At 34.6% G+C, this 21,672-nt stretch overlaps 1 protein-coding gene across 14 annotated transcripts; it reads right to left on the bottom strand.

Moving 5' to 3' along the window:
- Positions 1 to 1,497: 1,497 nt before the first annotated feature.
- Positions 1,498 to 13,944, bottom strand: LOC105213923 (uncharacterized). 14 transcript variants are annotated; one of them, XM_054231864.1, is made up of 11 exons: positions 13,805 to 13,944; positions 9,596 to 9,867; positions 9,211 to 9,525; positions 4,420 to 7,684; positions 4,002 to 4,109; positions 3,453 to 3,797; positions 3,308 to 3,376; positions 2,984 to 3,049; positions 2,807 to 2,884; positions 2,667 to 2,726; positions 1,498 to 2,444 (listed from the first exon to the last, which is right to left on the bottom strand). In XM_054231864.1, exons 4-11 carry the CDS (start codon positions 5,185 to 5,187, stop codon positions 2,094 to 2,096), a joined length of 1,845 nt encoding a protein of 614 aa, XP_054087839.1. In that variant the 5' UTR covers positions 5,188 to 7,684; positions 9,211 to 9,525; positions 9,596 to 9,867; positions 13,805 to 13,944; the 3' UTR covers positions 1,498 to 2,093. The 14 variants fall into 14 exon arrangements, 8 of the variants coding, with proteins under 8 accessions (XP_054087839.1, XP_054087843.1, XP_054087840.1 ...); XM_054231868.1 differs by lacking the exon at positions 13,805 to 13,944 and adding an exon at positions 10,039 to 12,022 and having other exon boundaries at positions 9,211 to 9,522; positions 9,600 to 9,867; XM_054231865.1 differs by lacking the exon at positions 13,805 to 13,944 and adding an exon at positions 10,039 to 12,022 and having other exon boundaries at positions 9,600 to 9,867.
- Positions 13,945 to 21,672: the final 7,728 nt, after the last annotated feature.

Raw genomic sequence — 21,672 nt, forward strand, 5'->3', positions numbered from 1 at the left:
AAGCCTAAAATTTAGTACAAAAGATCGCGCTATGAAGGGGCATATTTTGATGTAATTTTTTTTGGAGAAGTAGGCATGGCCTCGCCACCCACTAAGTTTTTTGTACATATCTCGTAAACTTCTTGAGCTATATCAACCAAACTTTCTAGAATCGTTTCTTTTAGGTACTACCTTATACAGTCCAAAATCGGATTATAACCACGCCCTCCTCCCATACAAAGGTTATCTATGTTGAAAACTACTAAAAATGCTTTAATTCAGTAAGGGAAAACACTAGATACCTTAAATTTCAATATAAAGAAGGTACGGAAGCTGCACTCAAATTAGTACACAAAATCTTAAATGGGTGTGGCTCCGCCCACTTATGGTTCAAAAACCATATCTCCGAAACTACTCGACCAATATCATTGAAATTTGGTTTGTAATATTTTCCATACATATCAATGATATGTTGTGAAAATAGGCCAAATCGGTTCAAACCCTATATCCTATATACCAGAATTGTGAAGTCGATCTGTTTACTTTATTTAATAATATGTAAAGTAAGCACTAGCGAAGATATCGGGACAGAACTTTGCATAAATACTGCATTTATAGTGTGGCAGCCCCTTTCCATAGGTTTTCAAAGCCCGTATATATCGTACATGAGGACCTCGGCGCTTCTAACCTAATATGAATGAACTTTGATATAGTGTAGCTTGTTGTAGTGTGGTTTTCCTTATCCTAGGTGATTTTTTTCCTAATATATGGGTCAAATTGTGTCTTATCTTAATTCAATTAAATAAATAAATTGTGGAGTATAAATGTTCGGTTACACCCGCATTTTTTCTTTCCTTACTCGTTTATCATATATATCTACCAATAATTGAGATATCTTAATATTATTCAATATGATCGTCACACTTAACTTGTTGAAACCCTTTACCACTTTTAATGATCACCAGCTTAATTTTATCAGGTTTTTATCAATCTATACCTAACATGTCTATAAGTTAATGAAATTAGGAAGAATATTGACGTATCACAAAAAACAGTCCATCAAATGCACATTCCCATATTATTCATTAATCGAAAGTCATAAAGACTATTGTCGAAATTAAGGGAAAGTACTGCAAATTATATACGCAGATATATTCGGTTGAATATTATATTTGACTTTTTTCAGTTGAATTGATAATTTTAGTAATTCCACTAAAATGATTCATTGGGGTTTCCATTGTACCTTATGTAATTTCGATAGCCACTTCACTGGGGTTTGTCAAAATATTTTGCTTGTGGAAAGCAACACCAAAGTTATGTAGTTGGGTTTAGTATAATATAATATAAGAAGCATAAAGCGATGCTATCTGTATTTGATGATGTTTTCCTTTTAGAAAATTGACTTATTCGTTTCGCTACTATTGATTGACAGAGTACCAAATAGTAGGCCAGATATCAATATAATTTCAGAAGAACATTGTATTGAAAAAATTAATTCCAAATTTGTTGTTATAATTGTGGTTTAATAGCTTAAGATTTCGATAATATTTATTATTGAAATACCACTTAATATTAATTGCAACTTATTTTACATATTATAACTTTTCTAATTAAAATATCTAAGAGATAACTAAAAAAAACTAAAACATTTAAATCGCTGTTGAGCTTAATGAAATCTCACATACTTTATTGTCAAATCTAATTCTCGCACATATGTATATAAAAGTATAAAGGACTTTAATAACTATTACTTACAATTATAAAATGTACAAAACTAAATTATTACCTGCGTTGTACTTAACTTTGCACACATCATATATGTACAAATGCGTTTAAAAGTTAGCTGTATAACAACAACAATATATAATGATAAATAAAAGTACAACACGTGCTAGCTGGCATTGTTAAAATAATAATAAAACATACGCGGAAGCTAAATGAATAACTCTATTGCGTAATTACACTAATGCCACTACTTCATATAGCGTTGCTACGCCGTTTTTTATCAACAATAACAACAACAATAACAACAACAACAACAACGAAAAATCTTCCATGAAAAATAATAAAAAAAATTAGTGCAATTTGTACCACTATAGTATGACTATCAAGCGTTAATGCTTCTGCCCACCGCCTCCTCCGCCGCCTTTATGACTGGAACTGCCAAACAAAGAAGCCGACGCACGCGATGCACCGCCAGATGCGCCCAACGAAGCATTCAAGAGCAGATTGACAAGACTGCCCACTATATGTGAAGCGATATGCTTGATGAAGCCGCCCGAATCGGAACCACCGCCCGCATCGCCTTTACCTTTATCGCCGCCCTGCGAATGCCGTGAATCAGAGCGACGCTCATCATCGCCCTCCTCATCGGATTCCTTGCGATTTTTCGCTTCCACGAAACTACTAATGAGATTGCGTGCAAAGAGCAAAGGATTGGGACGTAAGTCGTCATCGTCAGGGTCCTAAAGTGTGGGAAAAGCAAAATATATATTTTTGAAAGTTTTTGTGTTTCAAAATGATAAGCTGATGGTTAATTGAGAACCACAGAAAGGCTATCAATTACGTTAACGTGCGATTATTTACAGTAATTAGTTAGTACGAGCTTATAAGTGGTGCGTATCTAAATAAATATAATATGACAAGTGCAACACCTAATACTATAAAGAATTGGAAGGAATATGTACTGCGCTGAGTTGAGCGTAAACAGTGCCAAGCAAGTTCCCGATGAATTGTCCATTGTTTGCCTAATTTGTTTTTTTTTTTTTTTAATAAAAATATGTGATTAGTTTAGAAGCCAAAACAAATTAATATTAGCTGAACGTACTGCTCCACCGCCGCCGGAAAGTCCATCAAAGGCGGTGCCTATATACTTGCCCAGTACAGTGCCGAAGTTTTTGTTGCCCTGTTAAAGAAAATAATTTAATTATTATTTTGAAGTTAATTAAAAAATCGTGAGTGTGACTAATGAACGATATATATGTATAATTTCATAAATACCTACCGCCAGCAAACCGGAAATTAATGAAGTTGCTGTGCTAATTAGGGATTCAATATCTAAGCCGCCCGGCTGGAATTAAAAAAAAAAATTATGAAATGAAATATAATAAAATAAAATAAAATAAAATAAAATAAAATAAAATAATATAAAATAAAATAAAATAAACTAAAATAAAATCAAATAAAATAAAATAAAATAAAATAAAATAAAATAAAATAAAATAAAATAAAATAAATAAAATAAAATAAAATTAAATTAAATTAAATTAAATTAAAATAAATTAATTTAAATTTAATCTTAATTAATTAATCCAAGCTATTTGCTCACCCCAAATAATGTTGAAATTACGCCGGTTAATGCGCCAATTAATGCGCCGATATCCGAGCCACCCTCACCCTAGAGAGTTAACGAAAAGCAATAGATATTTGTAAACAAAAGAAAAATATGGAAAATGTCTTACTGGCTTACTTACCCCACTCAAACTCGATATAATGCCCACCAAGCCGCCACCACCGGCAGGTTCAGGCGGCGGGGGAGCATCAGGGAACTCATCGTCGTTATCCAAATTCGCTGCTGCTGCAACTGGCGTCAAAACTTCGCTATCTTCCTGTTTGGCAAGTTTTGGTCCATCTACATCAATTAGGGCGGTGCTTTGAGGGATTGTTGTAGTTGTTGTTACGGCTGCAGTTGCTGCTCTCGTGTTGATCGTCTTTGTGGCTCTTGCTGCTCGTATTGTTGTTGTTGTCGCATATGTTGTTGTGATTGTAGGACTACTGTTTATATTCTGATTTCTGCGATTTTCAATGACTATCTTAGACTTTAATGTTGAATTTAAATGAAAATTAAGTTATTACAGTTTTAGTTTATTTTTTTTATTGCTAATTACAAATATTTGTTTCTTTTTTAGATAATTAAGCGCTATTCCAATGCGGTTAGTATAAGCGAAAACCAAATGCTTTTAGTACTAAATCATAAACAATACAACAATTTTGATAAATGAATACTGTTTTGACATACTCACTCTATTAGCGTTTGACGGTAGCAAAAAGTCTTCTTCTAGTGAATCATCTGTAAGCTCATTGTTACGATTGTCAAGACGTGCATCTACTAGATTATTGCGAAAGTCCTGCTGGTGTGAGATAAAACGACCCTTTAAATATTATAAATAATAGTGGATTCTTTTTAAGTTTTGCTTGAGTTACAGTGATACTTATAAGCTGACTTTAGACGGTTAACATTTTGAATTTTTGTCCTACTATCGGATCTCTAGTTATGATTTGGATTGCAAATATGTTAATACATTTTCTACCTATGTACTATCGCTATTAAACTCTTCCAAAGTATTTATTTTAGAAATGTACTCAGAAGACTCAGTTAAAACTCATGTGTGGGTTTCGAACAGTGCTAAATATTGCTTCACAGATTCCAGTGTTAATCACCTGGTTCAAAACGGACTCGATCATACGGACCTCAGCCGGCACCTCATGTGTTTCGAGCGCATTTCGTTTGCGCACAACCTTCTTGCTTGCCTGCTCCAACAGACTACCCTTGTCCGCCTTTGTAATCAGGTAATCCAAGGTTTGTGTAACTTTTTCATCTACAAGCGTCTTCATTGCGTGAACTTGCTGTAAAATTTGACGCCGCAGCGCTGCAACACGTTCTGCGACATTTGCTGCCTCAAGATCGCTTTCAGGCTGTACGGTTTGCTCTTGTGAGGCTTCCTCATCAACACCGTCCACTGATTGTCTGCGTACCTGTTGCAGTGTTTGCTGCATATCCGTCTTGAAATCGTACACATCCTTCTCACCTGTCACCAAATCCATGGCACTGGTGAGTATCAATAATGCACGATGATCGCGCGTCAGCTGTTTTTCAATATTTTGCACCTTGGTCACGAGTTCGTCATCATTTAGGTCACTAGCTTCAAAGAGCAACGCCCTTACTATGTCCACTAAGTTACGTTCCATGAGCTGTTCGGCTTGCCGCGCGCCATTCAAGATTCCCAACGTGGTGATGACGCGCAGCTCTTCGCGTGGCAAACGCGTCTCTAAACGCTTGTAAGCACCCATCGCACGCACATAGTCGGCATTCAGTTGGACGCGTATGGATTTGCTTACTGGCGCGCTGATAATAACCTGCGCGAGGACAATCAATATGATGGCGATGATGGCCAGTAACGGTTTACGCATTTTACGCCAGGAACGCATTAATTCGCGTGTAAATATTTGTTTGGAGATAAAACGCCCGATTTTCGTAACTTTTAAGGATGCACCACACACAAGAGGATTGAACTAATAAAGCTAATGGTTTTCACTACTAAATTATTCACAAATGACCTGCGACAGTTCCTCAACAAAACGGCACTAAATCACTTGACTCCGGAACATTTCATTTTATATGGCTACAACATTTCCTACGTCGGATGCGTGCTGGCCAATGAAGCGTATCTTCTGCACTATTATTGGCGCTCAAACTAAAATATACGTAAGTTGAATATTTGCGCCACTACAACAACATTTAAGCATTACTGATGACACGACTTTGGTCACTATTGATGGTGCTCAACATGTCGTATGTTTCCTAGGCTTTACACTCCACTGCACCTGTGGCAATGCTTCGCTGATCCCTTGTCTGTAGTTTGTCTTCAATTGAATAAAAGTATATTATATGCAAGTGGGTAATGGAACTATTTTAATTGGAGTCAAAGGAAGCGCTGTTTGTATTTCCTATTTAAAAATAATTGAAAATAATATTGCTTCATAATCAATTGTTTAAACACTGTGTTTTAAATGTAACATATGCGTCGGACGATTATTCATTAAGAAATCTAACAATAGCATAACCCCGACTAGAAATTCTTTACACAAAGTTCCACATTACCTTAAACCAGTTCTCAATATTCTTATATACCCCAGTCAAATAATTATATGTGCATTTCGGTTTTTGTTTATATTTCTTATTCAATGTTATTTTTTGGATTTCGGTAAATGTGGAATAAAAGGTTTATATGTTACCGTTACTATGCAACGAAAATTGTTTCTTACTTTTTTCGTTCGTTGTAAAGTTACATTAAGAATGTGCTTGTGAATTGGGTATTGCATAGAAAATATTTATATGTGCAAAATCAGTTTAGCGGATCTGTCTTACTGATAGCGTCGCAGCAAAAACTTTTTTTGCTAAAATTTGTTTTAAAAATTTATTTATTTAACTTTAAGCCTAAAATGCCTCGTGGAACTAGTTTATCAGCCGAGGAACAAGTAATAATCATACGAATGCATAAAAGCGGTTCCAAAATGGCTCTAGACAAATGCGACATCGGAACTGTTTATGGTATAGTGCGACGCAGCGGACGAAAAACAACATTGATGAGCGGTGCGAAAGGATGATTCGACGGCTAGTAGTTGCGGACTTGATAAGCAGCGATCAAATATGGACCTAGTTAGGACAAAAAATCACATTAAATATAATTTTTCCAATTATAAATAAAAATCAGTTTCTGTGACATACCTCCATGGCACCTAAACCAACGCTAAAGGAAGACACAATAAAGTACATTTGAGATTTGCAAATAAAAACCAATTCTGTGCCGATGAGTGATAGAATACAGTATTTAGTGGCGAAAAAAAATTTAATTTGGTCGGCCCAGGTCATTGCAAGAAATATTGGAGAGATTCGCACCAGGAACGACGGTCCTAGTACAAGCGATGTTTTGGAAGCGGTACCTTGATTTCATGGGCTGCATTTTGCTGCTGTGGAAAGCTATCTACATGTTTTATATTCACTCAAATGAATGCTAATATCAATGTAGATCTTTTGGACAGCGAGTTAATAAAATTTGCTGGCAATATTTATGGCATATAACTGGACATATCTAAAGGATAACGCTTCAATCCACACGCAGAACATATTTAACGACCGGAAAATTCCGGTATTACAATGTGCAGCATTGAGTTCGAACCTAAATCCTATTGAGGATCTCTGGGAGGAACCTCTATGCTCCTGTTTTCCATAACGGAAAGCATTTTGAGACAGTACGTCACCTTAAATTAGCCATAAAGCAAGAATTTGGTAATATTTACATAACTATTCTACAGTCAGCAGTTAATTCTCTTAAGCGGCTTAATTTAATTTTAAAATATAAGGACAATTCTACTGACTATTAAAATAAACATTTCTTTCAGTTAAACTCAAATGTATAGACTTTACTGGTAAAAATAGTAAAATGCACATATAAATATTTACCATTAGCCTAAACTTCAATTCTGTTTTATAGTTTAAAAAATGTTTTGAAATTTGTTAATTTTTTGTTTTTTATATCGTATACATTAATAATAACAAACCTGCATACTCAGAAATATTTTGCAATTTTGTAATTTTTAATTTTTTTAGCAAAAAGTTCAAAAAAACACTGATATCGAAAAAGGCACATCCACATATATGTATATACAATTACGTGGAAGCTAAACAAAGTAATTTTAGCGAAATAATTCAAATACGCTCCAAAATGTTTCAAAAGTATTCTCAATCATAAAATTATGCATAACACTCTAAGTAAGACACACTTTTTTATAAAAATACAGTAATGATGTTATCATATTTATTCAAATGAGCAGAGTAAAACTCAACTGATTCTATCAGCCAAGTGATCGATTTTTAATTGACGATGTTTCGTATTCTCACCTGAAGTAATTAAACCAAGTTTTCCTGGAACGAAATGACAAAATCCAGAGAATTATTAATGAACGTTATGAAGACGTGACTATATGTACGTTAAGATTATAATATTAATAATTCTCCGAACCGATAAAACTGTGGTTATTTAGTTTCTACAAACGTTTTCAGATAAATTTGAAGTGGATACCTGTCCAAAGAATAAATATATTTGTGTCAATCACATTGAGAATATAAATTTTTAAATTTAGCCGATTTTTCCGACATGGAATCTGTCATATTAAGAATATAGTAAAGTGTTTTTTAATAAGAGCGCTACAAAAGTTAGTAGCGGTTTGGGATTTCAATGAAATTCTTTATTCCTGTGAAAGTACATTCCATGTCATTTCGTGTGAAACTCGATTTCTTTTGCATGGCCATCGTGGGCACGCTTGCAGAAGTCCAGACACTGAACCCAATTTTCGGCGGTTTTCAATCATAAATCGGTCGATACTGCTGCATTTTCAAGTTCGATTTTCGTAGGAAATTTATCAATCATCGCTGGCTTGTTGGTATAGACCATAGACTTGACGTAGACCCACAGTGTCGCACGACCGAGGCGACCAATGGACTGGACCATTTCGTGAGATAACACGTTCACCAAACTTCGTTTTTAATAAATCGATTGTGACATTCGCTGTATGGCTTGTTGCGTCGTCCTGTTGGAATCACATATTGTCCAAGCCCATATCATCCAAAACGGGCCAAAAAGATTCGGTTATCATCGAAAGGTAGCGATACCCATTCACAGTCACGTGTCGGTCTTGATCATCACGGAAGAAGTACGGCCCAATGAAGCCGCCGGCCCATAAGCCGCACCAAACCGTAATTTTTACGTGAAGCAATGGTGACTTATTGAGAATTGCTGTGGACTGCTGCCTGACCAATAACGCATATTTTGCTTATTGACGAAGCCATCCAGCCAGAAATGAACTTTATCGTTGAAGATGATGATTTCCAAGTTGGTGCTCAGTCTTATTTACCAAAATACGACGTTTGTGCTGGTCAAGCTGCTTTAATTCTTGTATCAAATTGATCTCGTAAGGTTTTCGTAAAATTCACTTCAACGACGTCACAGAAAAGCCCAACGCGCTAGAGGCAACAATATTCTCGACACTCTTGGCACTTTTTTGTCTAACTGGCCCGGGTACATTTTGTATTAAGCCTGTGAATTCAAATTTTTCCACTAGACGCTCAAATTGTTATACTAATTTGGACTCGTTGTTGGATCGTATATCCTTAAGGAAGAGAAATGTCAAAAGACCAGCGTCGTTTGCTGCCCCTATCGGTCTACTTTTGTAGCGTGTATTTTTTATTATTTCACAACGAGACAACACAAAAAAATATTTATTGGAACTTACATATGTATATTCATATCCAATATGTGCGAAGAAGTTTATTTCGAGAATAGGAAAATTTCTTTCGTTAAACACAAATTCATTTTGCTCACCTATGTACATATGTACACAATAAATACTCAAGTATTTTTAATTTTGATTTTCTATATAGTGTATGCTTACCGAGTGTATTAGTAATCTCTCAGGTACAATAACGCAACAATTAGATGTAACAAATTTGAACAAAAACTTATATCTTTAATGGCATAACGAATATCGGACTTTTACATTTTTTTTCCATATGTCACGTCCGACGTCCTTGTGATTTATTAATTAACGCAACGCCTCTATTTCTTCTTGTAGGACGAGGTAGTGTGTAGAAGAGCGACCGCAATCCAACTTCAACTGACTTCGCATCTTCCTGTTTTGTTGATTGTGCATCTGATGTACCACTTAAAAGCGTCCTATCCCATATTCTCTCTTTTTCTATTCCGCCTGCTGTCAAAAGAATAAACATTTATCAGCTGATGTAATAGTATAACTGAAATTCACATTTGTCAATTTTTACCTACTGATCGAGGCGTTGGTACACTCCGAGGAGGATGTGCTGCTTCTGTCCACGGTATTTGTCGTTCAGTAGAAACACAAGCGAGTGTGCAGCATAATAGAAACACCGCCGTTGTATATCTGTGCGTTAATATTCTTGAGCGTTCTCCCATATTGTTTCGCCGTCGTTTCAAATAACACTAAATTCACAACATTAATACAAATTACGCCTCACTTGTTGATTTGAATACAATATAACATGGTTTTCCGCTTAAAAACCCCAATAAGGGAGACCTATATACGGGCGGAGCAATAAAATTAATATACTTGAAGATTTTAAGAAACTAAGAGAGGTCGAAAATTGTTTATTATTGCAAAGCTATATGAGGGTATATATGTAGAATATTACAATTTATGGGTTCTCAATGGTATAAGTGTGATCCATGTGATCTGCGAAATACATACCTCTATTTCTATATTTATTTCGATTTTTCAATGCGCAACAAGCTACAGTTATGTAAACAATATTATTTTACTTTGCACAACGTGCTGCGAGCGTATAAGAAATCTGAATAAAAACATGAATCTTCTGATAATGAGCGCTTTTAGCATTCTCATTGAGAGCACACGGGCTCAAGCGTGTAAATAAGTTCAAAGCGTAGACGACTTTCTAGAAATGTTCACTGTTCATTACAATCTCGTTCAATAAAAAAATGAGAGAATTCGTGTACTAGCTATCAGCTTGCGCGCTCAACTCAGCTCTGTTTTGTTTTTGAATGTTAAGAAAGTTGAAGGAAGTAAATATTTACTTGAAGTAACAGTCACTGAGAATTGAGAAAGTAATTGAAATAGTAAAAAATTAACCCTCTCATGCCTGAATTAAAATTAAACTTAACATTTTTCTCATGACATATTTTTTTTTATAACTCTCTTATCTTTAGTTGTTTATATAGCTCACTTTGTTTTAAAATAAAACAATTATTTTTATGTTTTTGAACACTTTTTGTATAACCTCTTTTGTATAACTTTTTTCGCGAAACGTTTTTTGTCAATTCCATTCTGCGGAGAACGCCTACTGAATGAACTCGTGCGCAGCTCATATCAGAAAAAGTAACTGTATGTTTGCAAAACACATAAGTATACACAATTGATAAAACCGCTGGTTAAATAGCGAGAATTAGAAGCCGGTAAGTACAATGCTGCCTATAGGCAACATTGGGCATGAAAGGGTTAATAAATAAATGCAAACTGATTGGTAAAGTATGTTATAAAAATTACCAGTTTTTTTCTGGAACTTTTAGAATTCTTAATTAGTAAGATCAACTTTGGTTAGTCAGAATGTTCTCTTTGTTCATTACTCACAAATTATTTTAAGAGTCTTTGTATTTATAGAACATAAACAAATTCTTTTTTCGTTCTTCTTCCTTCCATGAAATGCCATTTCTCAGTCATTTAAATATAAGTCAGTTGTTTGTTCGTTTTGTTACTCACCAAATGTGGACGGAAATATCGCTTATATATTACGGTATACTTAATATTATCTCGTAAACTACTAAAGCTATATGAACCAAACTTTCTGCAGTCACTTTCCTTATGTACCCCATACACACCAATAGTTGAAATCGGATAATACGCCCACATCCCACACAATGGTTATGTTGAAAATTACTGAAAGTGTGTTAATTCACTAACGGAAAACACCAGAAACACTAAATTTTACAAACTCTCAAAAACAAATCGACCGATTTCAATGAAATTCAATGATGGAAAATGAGCGAAATCGGTTCACAACCACGACTACTTTCCATATAACTCAATTTTGAATTCCATTTGATTTCTCAACTTTATATATATTAGAAGATACCGAAACGAAAATTTACATAAATACTATGTATGATCTCAGGCATTACTTGTGGCAAAATTGTCGAAACCGGACTATAACTTTAAAGACCCCGGATATCGAACATGAAGAACTCATTGCCTAGAGTAAATTCCTCCTGAAAATATCGTTAAGTCTCTCAGATATTTTAATGTAAATCAGAGAGAATCTTCTTCTTATAATAGTTTGTCCGTGTAACAAAAATAATTAAAATCGGGTCATAACCTCCCCTAGCTCCCATATACCTAATTATAGTTTTTTCAAAAATAGGGTGCGTATATAGTATACCTTAGTGGTGAAAATTCGTGAAATCGGTTCAGGAATTACCTCTGCCCTTATATACATATATACTAACTTAAAGAACTTTAATTTGTCCTACAAAACGTTAGGAATGTCTCAGCTTTGCCGGTCATTTTGGAGGAATCAACTAAAGTGGGGATTCTGCACGTAACATTCCTAAGCAAACATACATTTTCCGATGCGATTCGAATGCTTGAGTGTCAAAGAGATTCCAAAGCGCATTTTCAAATAATGTTTAAATTTATACGATTAATTTTTTCACTGTTATCAATTGTCAACAATTCGCAATATACTAAATAAATTGCACACATACTAAATACAAATATCAATTTTAGAATAATTTTGTTGATAACCTAAACCTTGCTGCTGTCTGCTGTCATTTGATGCCTTGGAAATTGATAAGCATAATATTTTAAATTGCTTCCAAATAAGGCACCTAAGTTTAGTCAATACAAAACATTCGTGTCAATAACATTCCGGCTACTAAAATGACCGCTCGAAAAGTAATATTGCACTTAAGAAGTGCAATATTTTTCTTATATTACATAGAATATGTAGCAGCGCAACCCACAGGTGTACATATATTCCATAGTCTAACACATGGTTTCAACAGTCCACAAGTTCAGCAATCGCCAGACTCCATTAGCATTGGCGGTATGAATGGTGGTTATATGGCCGTACACGCGGAATTACATCCCTGGCAACGGCATCGACACCATAACGGACATGCCAACCATAAACATTTTAATTTTGTCCTTGGCCAACCAAATTTTCACGATTCCGGAGAATTCAACACTAACAATGTGGGTAATGCACCACCATACATACTGAATCATGCAGCTGGACCTTTAGAAGTGCCAAGCGTAAACGTAGCATTAACTGAGAATACAATAATGCCACACCACCCATGGCATAACCCGCACAGCGGAAGGCATCATCATAGATGGCATTTTGGCCATAGAGGTAGGATTCTGGATCTAGACTTCCATGGCGGCTATGAAGCTGGTGGTTTCGGACAAACTGCAATCTTTGGGACAGATGAAAGGGAGAATACCGAACCACAACGAACAACTGGAGAAGAAGGAATAGGTGAGCAGGAAAGTAGTATACCACAACGAACAAGTGGAGACGAACAATTGGCAGAGGGTGCCACAGACATTACTACATCTACAACGCCACAAGCTGTAATATCAACTACAACTGAAACTACAGAAGGAACTGTAGAAATTACAGAACCAACGACGAAATCATATGAAACAACAGAAGTCAACGACTCAGTTGCAAATCAAACAAGTGATGCTACTGTAACTACCGAACCAACAGAGAGCACGTTTGCAATTGACATAAGAGGCGAATTTGCCTGAAGAAAAAACAGGAAAGGAATTAAGATAAGAACCACATTAAAGCTGGGAATATGTTATATAAATACAGTGATATAGTAGTATGTTCACTTATCAGTGTTTGTGAATGCAAGTTGTGATGTTTGTATAATATGTATATGTTAGGACCGATATCAGTTGCTGTGATTTTAATACCATTTATAAAAGTTTTCTTCAAATGTATTAGCAAAAAAACGAAGTTTTCACGTGAAAACAATAAAATTATTTAAATTATTGATTTGTATTATACATACATACTTTAAGTTTACAAATATAACAAAATTGTTTTAAAAATAAATATCGGTTTAAGTTAAATTATGTATCAGCTTTAACTCTTTTTATTTCGCAAAAATGTTTTTCAATCGTTTTACATGTTTCCTAAGTCGGAATCATGATACTCCAGTGGCAATTATTTGGTTAGTCATGCGATAAGGAATATAGGGTTCTTTAAGGAACCCCGATTATTTAATTTTCAGAATTATCAAGTTTAAGATCTTAGCCGGGCTGAGCTTTAAATAACATATATTTTATAAAGAAATTCAGTATTTTAAATAGGGTATAAAAATACGTTTTAAAATGTATTTACTTCTTCCATAACGAAGTGGGATGCTCATCTTTATACACTGGTAAAATGTGGACAGAGTATAATAATAATAACATAATGTTTCCTTACATTTTACAAGAAGATAAGTTTAGCACAAACAGGGATGAGTTCCTTGCAGCAGCAACATCGGAAATAGTCTCATTTTCTCAGTTATACCAAACAGTAAAGTATTTTCGTTGTACTGCCACCAATTACAATGTCGTTGTTTCTACTGCACTACATTCAATACGCATTACTCCTCATATTACTGCAATATTTAATGCATCAAGCAGCTGCAGGTTCAACTACCATGGAAGTGGCTCATCACAAGTGCAGTGATAAGGAATGTCGGCAATCGCACGAAAATGCAATGTTAATGAAATTTATACGTGAACAACAGCGAAAAAAACAACAACAACTTTTAGACAACCCTAAATATACTGGTGATCGGCAATCTTTTCGACATCATAACGCAGTCAAAGCTACAACAACAACAAGTGCACCAAAAATACGCTCGGTTAATGGCAAGAAGACACTTTTCAGCAAACGAAACGCATTTATAAACTCGCAAAATATTACAACAACTCTAAATATTCGACGCAATTCCACCCAGTTGCCATACAATACAACCACTGGCACCGGCACCGCTCACAACGGGACAGAGCCGTATGCCGAACAGATTGTACTGTACATGGTAGCACAACGTAAATGCAATCACCATCGCCGACGTTGTTGAATTTCGTGAAAATAAATTTATATTACATGCATACATTATTTTTAATAAGTAAACCAGCAATAAAATTTTACTTCGAAATAAATGAACAAATAAATACTCACGTACATATATATATTTTATAATACATAATTAATGTGTGCACATGTATATAAGTGTTTTTCCGCTTGAATATTTATACATTCATTTCTTTAAATATGAGTACAGTGTTATTTGAGGTTAACGGTGTTATCGCTTAATCTCTATATTAATATATACGTACATACATAAAGCATTAGTATTATGCACTGGGACTTTGGAATCAACTAATGGTTTCTCCCTAATTTCTAGTACTAATAACTGCATCTCAAAGTACACTAAGAGAAGGGGTTATTGACATTCTACAGTTGTATGTTTGAAACTGAATAGCAAGGTTACAATTTGTATCTAATATGTGCCACTGTAATAGCTCTTAAGTGTAAATGGGTGCACTTAGCTCGATATAGTATTATACGTATGTCAACATAATTTATTTCAATCATGTTTGGTGCATTGAATGCATTTAATCAAAATAATTCATATATGTACTTATAGTTAATACACAGGAATATATAATAATATTAATACATATATATGTGTATGTATTTACTGATAGCATGTAGCCAAGGACATTATTTAGTTCATTAATGGTGAAATATTACACCATACAACAAAATAAATTTTTTTCTGGGAGATTGAATCAAAAGTAAATATTGTGTGTTCTCCAATTTTCGAAGTTAGCAACTAAACTCGATATATTTGCCTTCAGTGTTCGAAAAAAGGCTTATTAAAAAGGCGTTACTGAAGAATCCAAAATTTGGATACATACTACATTTTCTTCTTTCTTGATCACACTTATATGTCAAATGCTATAAGGAGTCAAAGTTTAAAAAAAAATTTAAAATTTGATATTTAAAAAACTTCCTACACAGTTGTTGCAATAATATGGAAAAATAGTGTGTGCCCATATTATAATTTTTTTTAGTTACTTTAACTTTATTATAATGCTTGTCAATATTTTGTTTTCGAACTTGGAAACTAACTGCGAAAATCATAGAATTCTTGTTTTTTACTTTGATTAATCTTCCGGAAAAATTTAGTTTGGTCTAATACCCAGCGGAGTGTTGTACAGTGTTATTGTATACGTTAAGCCACGTTCACATTTCTTAATAAATTACTCAGTTGAGTATAACATATAACAATATATTAGGTAAGTAAATTACAAATGCAATTCGTAAAAAGTTTGAACAGCCCTATAATAACGCCGTTATTATCAATTTGATTAGCTAACAAGTAAGGAAGGGCTAAGTTCGGTTGTGACCGAACGTTTTATACTCTTGCAATTTATTTATTTTATATTATATAATAGAGAATTTGACCCACTTATTCGTCATATATATGGTATAAAGTCCATTGAAAGGAAACCCTAATATTAGGTTAGAAGCACCGAGGTCCTCATGTTCGATATATGGGGCCTTGAAAACCTATGGTCCGATTTCGGTGATTTTTAGAAAGGGGCTGCCACACTATAAATGCAGTATTTGTGTAAAGTTCTGTTCCGATATCTTCACTAGTGCTTACTTTATGTATTGTAAAGTAAACGATTCAGATCGTCTTCAAAGTTCTGGTTTATAGGAAGTAGGCGTGGTTGTGAACCGATTTGGCATATTTTCAGAACATATCATTAAGATGCAAGGAAAATATTACAAACCAAATTTCATTGATATTGGTCGAGTAGTTTCGGAGCCACACCCACCTAAAACTTTGTATATCAATTTGGGTGGAGCCCTTCTGTACCTTCTTTATAATGAAATTTAAGGTTTCTGGTGTTTTCCCTTACTGAATTAAAGCATTTTTAGTAGTTTTGAACATAACCTTTGTATGGGAGGTGGGCGTGCTTATAATACGATTTCCTCCATTTTTGGACTATATAAGGAAATCCTGAAAAAAAACGACTCCTGAGAATTTCTCATTTTCGAAAGCAACCTTCCTATGGTGCCAAGAAACAAGTGTTTCATCATGATATCTTAATTTTTACTCAAGTTACACCTTGCACAGACAGACATCCGGATTTGAACTCCACTCCATTCCACCCTGATCACTTTGGTATATATAACCCTATATCTAACTCGTTTAGTTTTGGGTGTTACAAACAACCGTTATGTGAACAAAACTATAATACTCTCTTTAGCAACTTTGTTGCGAGAGTATAAAAATCGTCCCTATTGGGAGTATCGAATGGCAGAAGAATGGACTCTAGTCGATTGAGTCATGTATACAAATTTTCATCTGCTATTGTGAAACATGATCGAAAAAAGTTAAAAATTTCTAACCATTGAAAAATATCTGTAGACAAATGAGCGATTGAAAAGCATTAACAGTCGATGGTTCGATGGTCGATCGATACTTACAAAAGCGCCGGTATGAATATCAATCTACCGGAGTGGCCATTTTTCCTAGCTTGGCTTACTGCATTTCGACACCGACCGTTTTCGTTTGACATTGTCGTTAGTGAATGAATTTCTAATTTTCGATTTGCAGATCGAAATTCGGTTCATTCACCCTTTTATAAACAAACGGTTTTGTGATGTTAAGTTTCTGAGCAATTGAAACTGAGCTTACATGTCTGTCGGACTCAACGATTTCCATTATTTTACCCGTATTTTTGACAATTGGTTTTCTAGAGGTCCATTTCAGGAGTCATAGTAATAAATCGTAGAATCGGAGATATTGTCTCCGATCCACCAATAAGAAATAAGGATTTACCAAGATTTGCTAGGGTTAACAAAAGTTAGATGGCTTGATTATGAGCCATGCTTGTTAGTTTAATTCACTACAACGCAAGATCTTTTTAAATGATAAAGGTCAAATGTTTTCAGATATGCATACTTTTCTCATAACCGTTCTGATATACTATGATATATGATTTTATTTTTGCGAAGCTTAACTACATATATGCATACATATAAATATAACATGTATAAATAACTTAATATGTTTAAATGGCATTTTGCCATCCATACAAAGCCCTTCCGTTCTTTATCATATCGCGTTTATATTTATCAAGAAATCCCTCATGGACATCAGCTTTTATGTACGCTTATTATTTTAAATGAATTTGTCATGAGCTGTCTGAGCACCACGTACTTAAATTCATATTAATAAATGTGATTTGTGTTATGCATTATTATAAGCTTGAATATAAATATGGCGTGTGTTACAAGAAAAATTATATCAGCGAATATATGTATAATATCTTGCAGTTAACTTAATGTAAAATCCGAACTTCAGGGAAGTAATTAGAGCATAAAATAGTTTAATAACCATATACATATTAAGATTATGTGGACATATGTATAGCTACATGAGCTCACAAAATTGTCACGGCTTATTGACCACGAAATATTATGCCATAAATTTATATTTGCATTAAATGTCAGTGGTAAATTAAAAATAGACAGTATACATTTGCATACCAAGAGTAATTGTATTAATAAAATAAAACTTTGTAGTACGGCAACTTATAATCTTCAAGAGAGCGGCTAATTTCTTATGTTTCCTACATTAAATGTGCCCCAATTCATTACCTCTTAGGTTATGCTAACTTTTAATCATTTAGCTAGTTTATTAAGTTTATCTTTATTATGATATTATTAAAAAAAATGTTTGCTTTAATACTGGGAAAACCGACTCCCAGTATTAAATATCTTTGATTTGCCGTTTCTCTACTCGCTTTCTTGTCTCTCAAAATTTGAGTTGAATTCGATACAGAGTATGCGGGTCATTCTTGAGAGAAGCGTATAGTAAAGTTGGCCGATACAGGTGATGCTCTGAGAGTATTAAAGAGTAGTATTGAAAACAACGTTCAAGAAAAAATGCAAAGTGGGTACATCCAGAACGATGCTTAAATAGCATGATTTGAGACTTTGATTATTTTCGGTACACGCGCCATGTTCCCTACATCTGGACCACAGGTAATTTTTTGATTATCTTGACCAAAAGAAAGACTGGCTGAAATGCAGTATAGGAATATAGAATAAAATCGAATTTTGTTTAAAAAAAATTAAGAAAAATATATGAAAAACAAAGACGTTATTTATATATTGTTATTAAAATAACACACAATTCGACCTATATATTCCACATTGAGTCTACTAGAATATCGAGAATCACTATATAAAATATAATATATATGGGCTGTGGTAATCTTTGGTCGTTTTCACCCATTTTCGATGCCCACCTACATCATATCCATGATTTTACGTTTACTTAATTTTGCTAAGATATCTCACATACTAACCGATATATACGGTAAAAAGTTCACCGTAAGTTTTCGGTATATGGGGAAGTATTGACCCGATTTTTCCCAAATTTGGCACAGAAGCACACAAGTCGAAAAAACAGATCTTAAATCTGAGAGGGTTAAGTATATTTTCGGTAAAAAATAGTCCACAAGCACTGAAATCCACATGTAAAATTTTGTATAGAATTGTATAGAATTTTAAGTGCAGCACTTCTGTGCCAACTTTACCATGATATTTAACCTTTCTGGTGATTTTTCTAACTGAATTAAAGCATTTAGTAATTTTTACTCTCGCAACATGTTGCACAGAGTATTATAGTTTTTTTCACATAACGGTTGTTTGTATCACCCAGAAATAAAAGAGTTAGATATGGATGAGGTTATCAGGATGACAAGTAGCTTCGAAATCCGGACCAACCTCTTTAGGGTGCCAAGGAATATGTGTTCCAAGTTTCACAACAACTGAACACAACCAACTGTACACAAACAACTGTTATGTGTACAAAAGTATAATACTCTGTGCAACATGTTGCGAGAGTATAAAAATAATACACAGCGCGTCACATGAATGCTTAAAAATAAAATAAGAAAATGTTTTTTTTTAAACGGTTTGTTACGTTTAGCCCATCTATTAATTGTATCATATATAAAATGTTTCTAAGACAAGCATTACTAAAGCAATTTCTGTAAGAGGTCATAAGCGGACTACACCAGCAAGTTTCGTCATATATATATGTTAACCGTCAGTTCTCGTTAACTAATATATGAGCGAATAAACCTGATCCTTTCACTTTAATTCGCAACAAATATCAATGGCACTTTGCGTGCTCGTTTTGTAATTATTGGCAAAATTTATGCAAATCAAACATTTCGGCTTTAAGCTTGTCTTATTTTGAACATTACATTATTATAAAATTTACATTTTACTCTCCACACCAAAATTTCAAGGCCCTTCAAAGCAAAAATATTAATAGTAATAAAACTATCTCCAAAACAAAGGAAAAATATTGTGTGCATAAATTTTATTTCCAAAAATTATCTGCAATAAATTTGCTTACTCATTTCTATGCTAATTGATTTGAATGTCTTGTCTTGTCACTGCCATTTGCCGAACCATAACCATACTCAAATGCGATAAAATGCCAAATACAATGGGCTTTGGTGGCTCTTGAGAAATTAGTGCTGAAAATATGTATTTTTATTAATATCATAATTTTTCATTTTAATATGTTTTGTTTTGTTTTGTTTTTGCGCTTTTTTTGCAACATTTTTTCGCAAAAATTTCGGGATGCAAAGCTAATAGCAGCGCTCACTTGGTTTTTATCTGCAGTCAGCATTTCGCAAAAAATTATTTGACACCTTTTTTACACTCGTACATACGCGAGTTTATCACAACATGATCGTTGACATATAATCATAAACTATTAACAAACAGCTACCCATTAGCAGATCTGCATTTTACAAATATTCACTTACAATATATACACATGAACATATTAATACTCGTATATGTGAGCATCTAAATTTCTTTCTTTTTTATTGTTTTGCGGTGAAATAACCTTTTATGATTCAAAATCGAGATTAAGCAATACATTATTTTATTTCTTCATTAAACCGCAAAAGATATTGCTGCGCAGTGGATATTTTTTTTTTTTTGTCGGAGGGGGAATCTTCAAAAGATACCGTATTAAATAGTATACGGCATGCACGATTCATCCCATTCGCTTAAGATACACCAATTTTGGGATCACGCCCAGCAACTCTAAGTTTTGCAGGACTTGCGAAGAGGGACGCCTACGTACTAAACCCTAAACTCCGTCTTCTATAGCTCTTTATTCTCCCTTGCGGTACCACCGCTAGGTATTTCATCACAAGGGTAAGCTTTAGCCAATTTGCTCATCTCCAATCCAATTTGGTCTACTGGTCACTTGTCATCCTCCTTTCGCTGCTACGTTGCCACTCATTCTTTCTTAGCTCTGTTAGAGCTCTCGCGGACCATGCTCTTACTTGATTCCATACATTTGGTGATTGGATCATGTGCGCCACTATATTTCCTGGTGTGAGGCGTTCCTTTAGTATTTTCTCCAGTTCCGTTCTTTCACATTCAAAACGAGGACACTCAAAGAATACATGTAATGCGTTTTCGCATCCATTGTCACAGAGGGAGCATTCAGATGCATCGCCATGTCCATACTTTTGTAGGTATTCTCTAAAACAGCCGTGTCCAGTCAGGAACTGCGTCAAGTAGTAGTCTGTTTCACCATGCTGTCTTTCTACCCACTTTTGAATGTTTTTGATAAGCCTATATGTCCATCTACCTTTTGTCGTCTCGTCCCAGCGTTTCTGCCATTCATTTAGGCTCTTTTGCCTTTCGTCATTTCTCTCTTCTGTTGTCAGGCGTCTCTCCGTACTTTTTATTTTGTCAAAAATTCTTTTTTGTTCCATCGCTGCAATGTCTGGTGGCATGATACCAGCTATAACTCCGACCGCCTCGTGTGATACAGTCCGAAACGCACAGGAAACTCTAATTGCACTTAACCTCATTATAGATTTTGCCTTTTCAGCGTATGATTTATGCTGCAGTGCAGGTCCCCATATAGGTGCCGCATACATTAGTACCGACTGACTCACTTTGGCTAAGAGTGCTCGTCTACTCTGGCTCGGTCCACCAATGTTAGCCATTAGTCTGGATAGTGCAGCCGTAACCCTTGCCGCTTTTTCACAAGCCTTGTCAATATGGGTCTTATAGTTTAGTCTCACATCTAACATCACCCCCAGATATTTCAGGGACTGCTGTGTGGTTATATTGTACCCGTCAATATTTAGCGTAGCAGTCTCTAGCTTTTTCCTACTTGTAATTAGCACAGCTTCTGTTTTTTGTCCTGCTAATTGTAGTTTAGTTTC

The sequence above is a fragment of the Zeugodacus cucurbitae genome, chromosome 5 (genome assembly GCF_028554725.1).
Source record: "Zeugodacus cucurbitae isolate PBARC_wt_2022May chromosome 5, idZeuCucr1.2, whole genome shotgun sequence".
NCBI lineage: Eukaryota > Metazoa > Arthropoda > Insecta > Diptera > Tephritidae > Zeugodacus > Zeugodacus cucurbitae.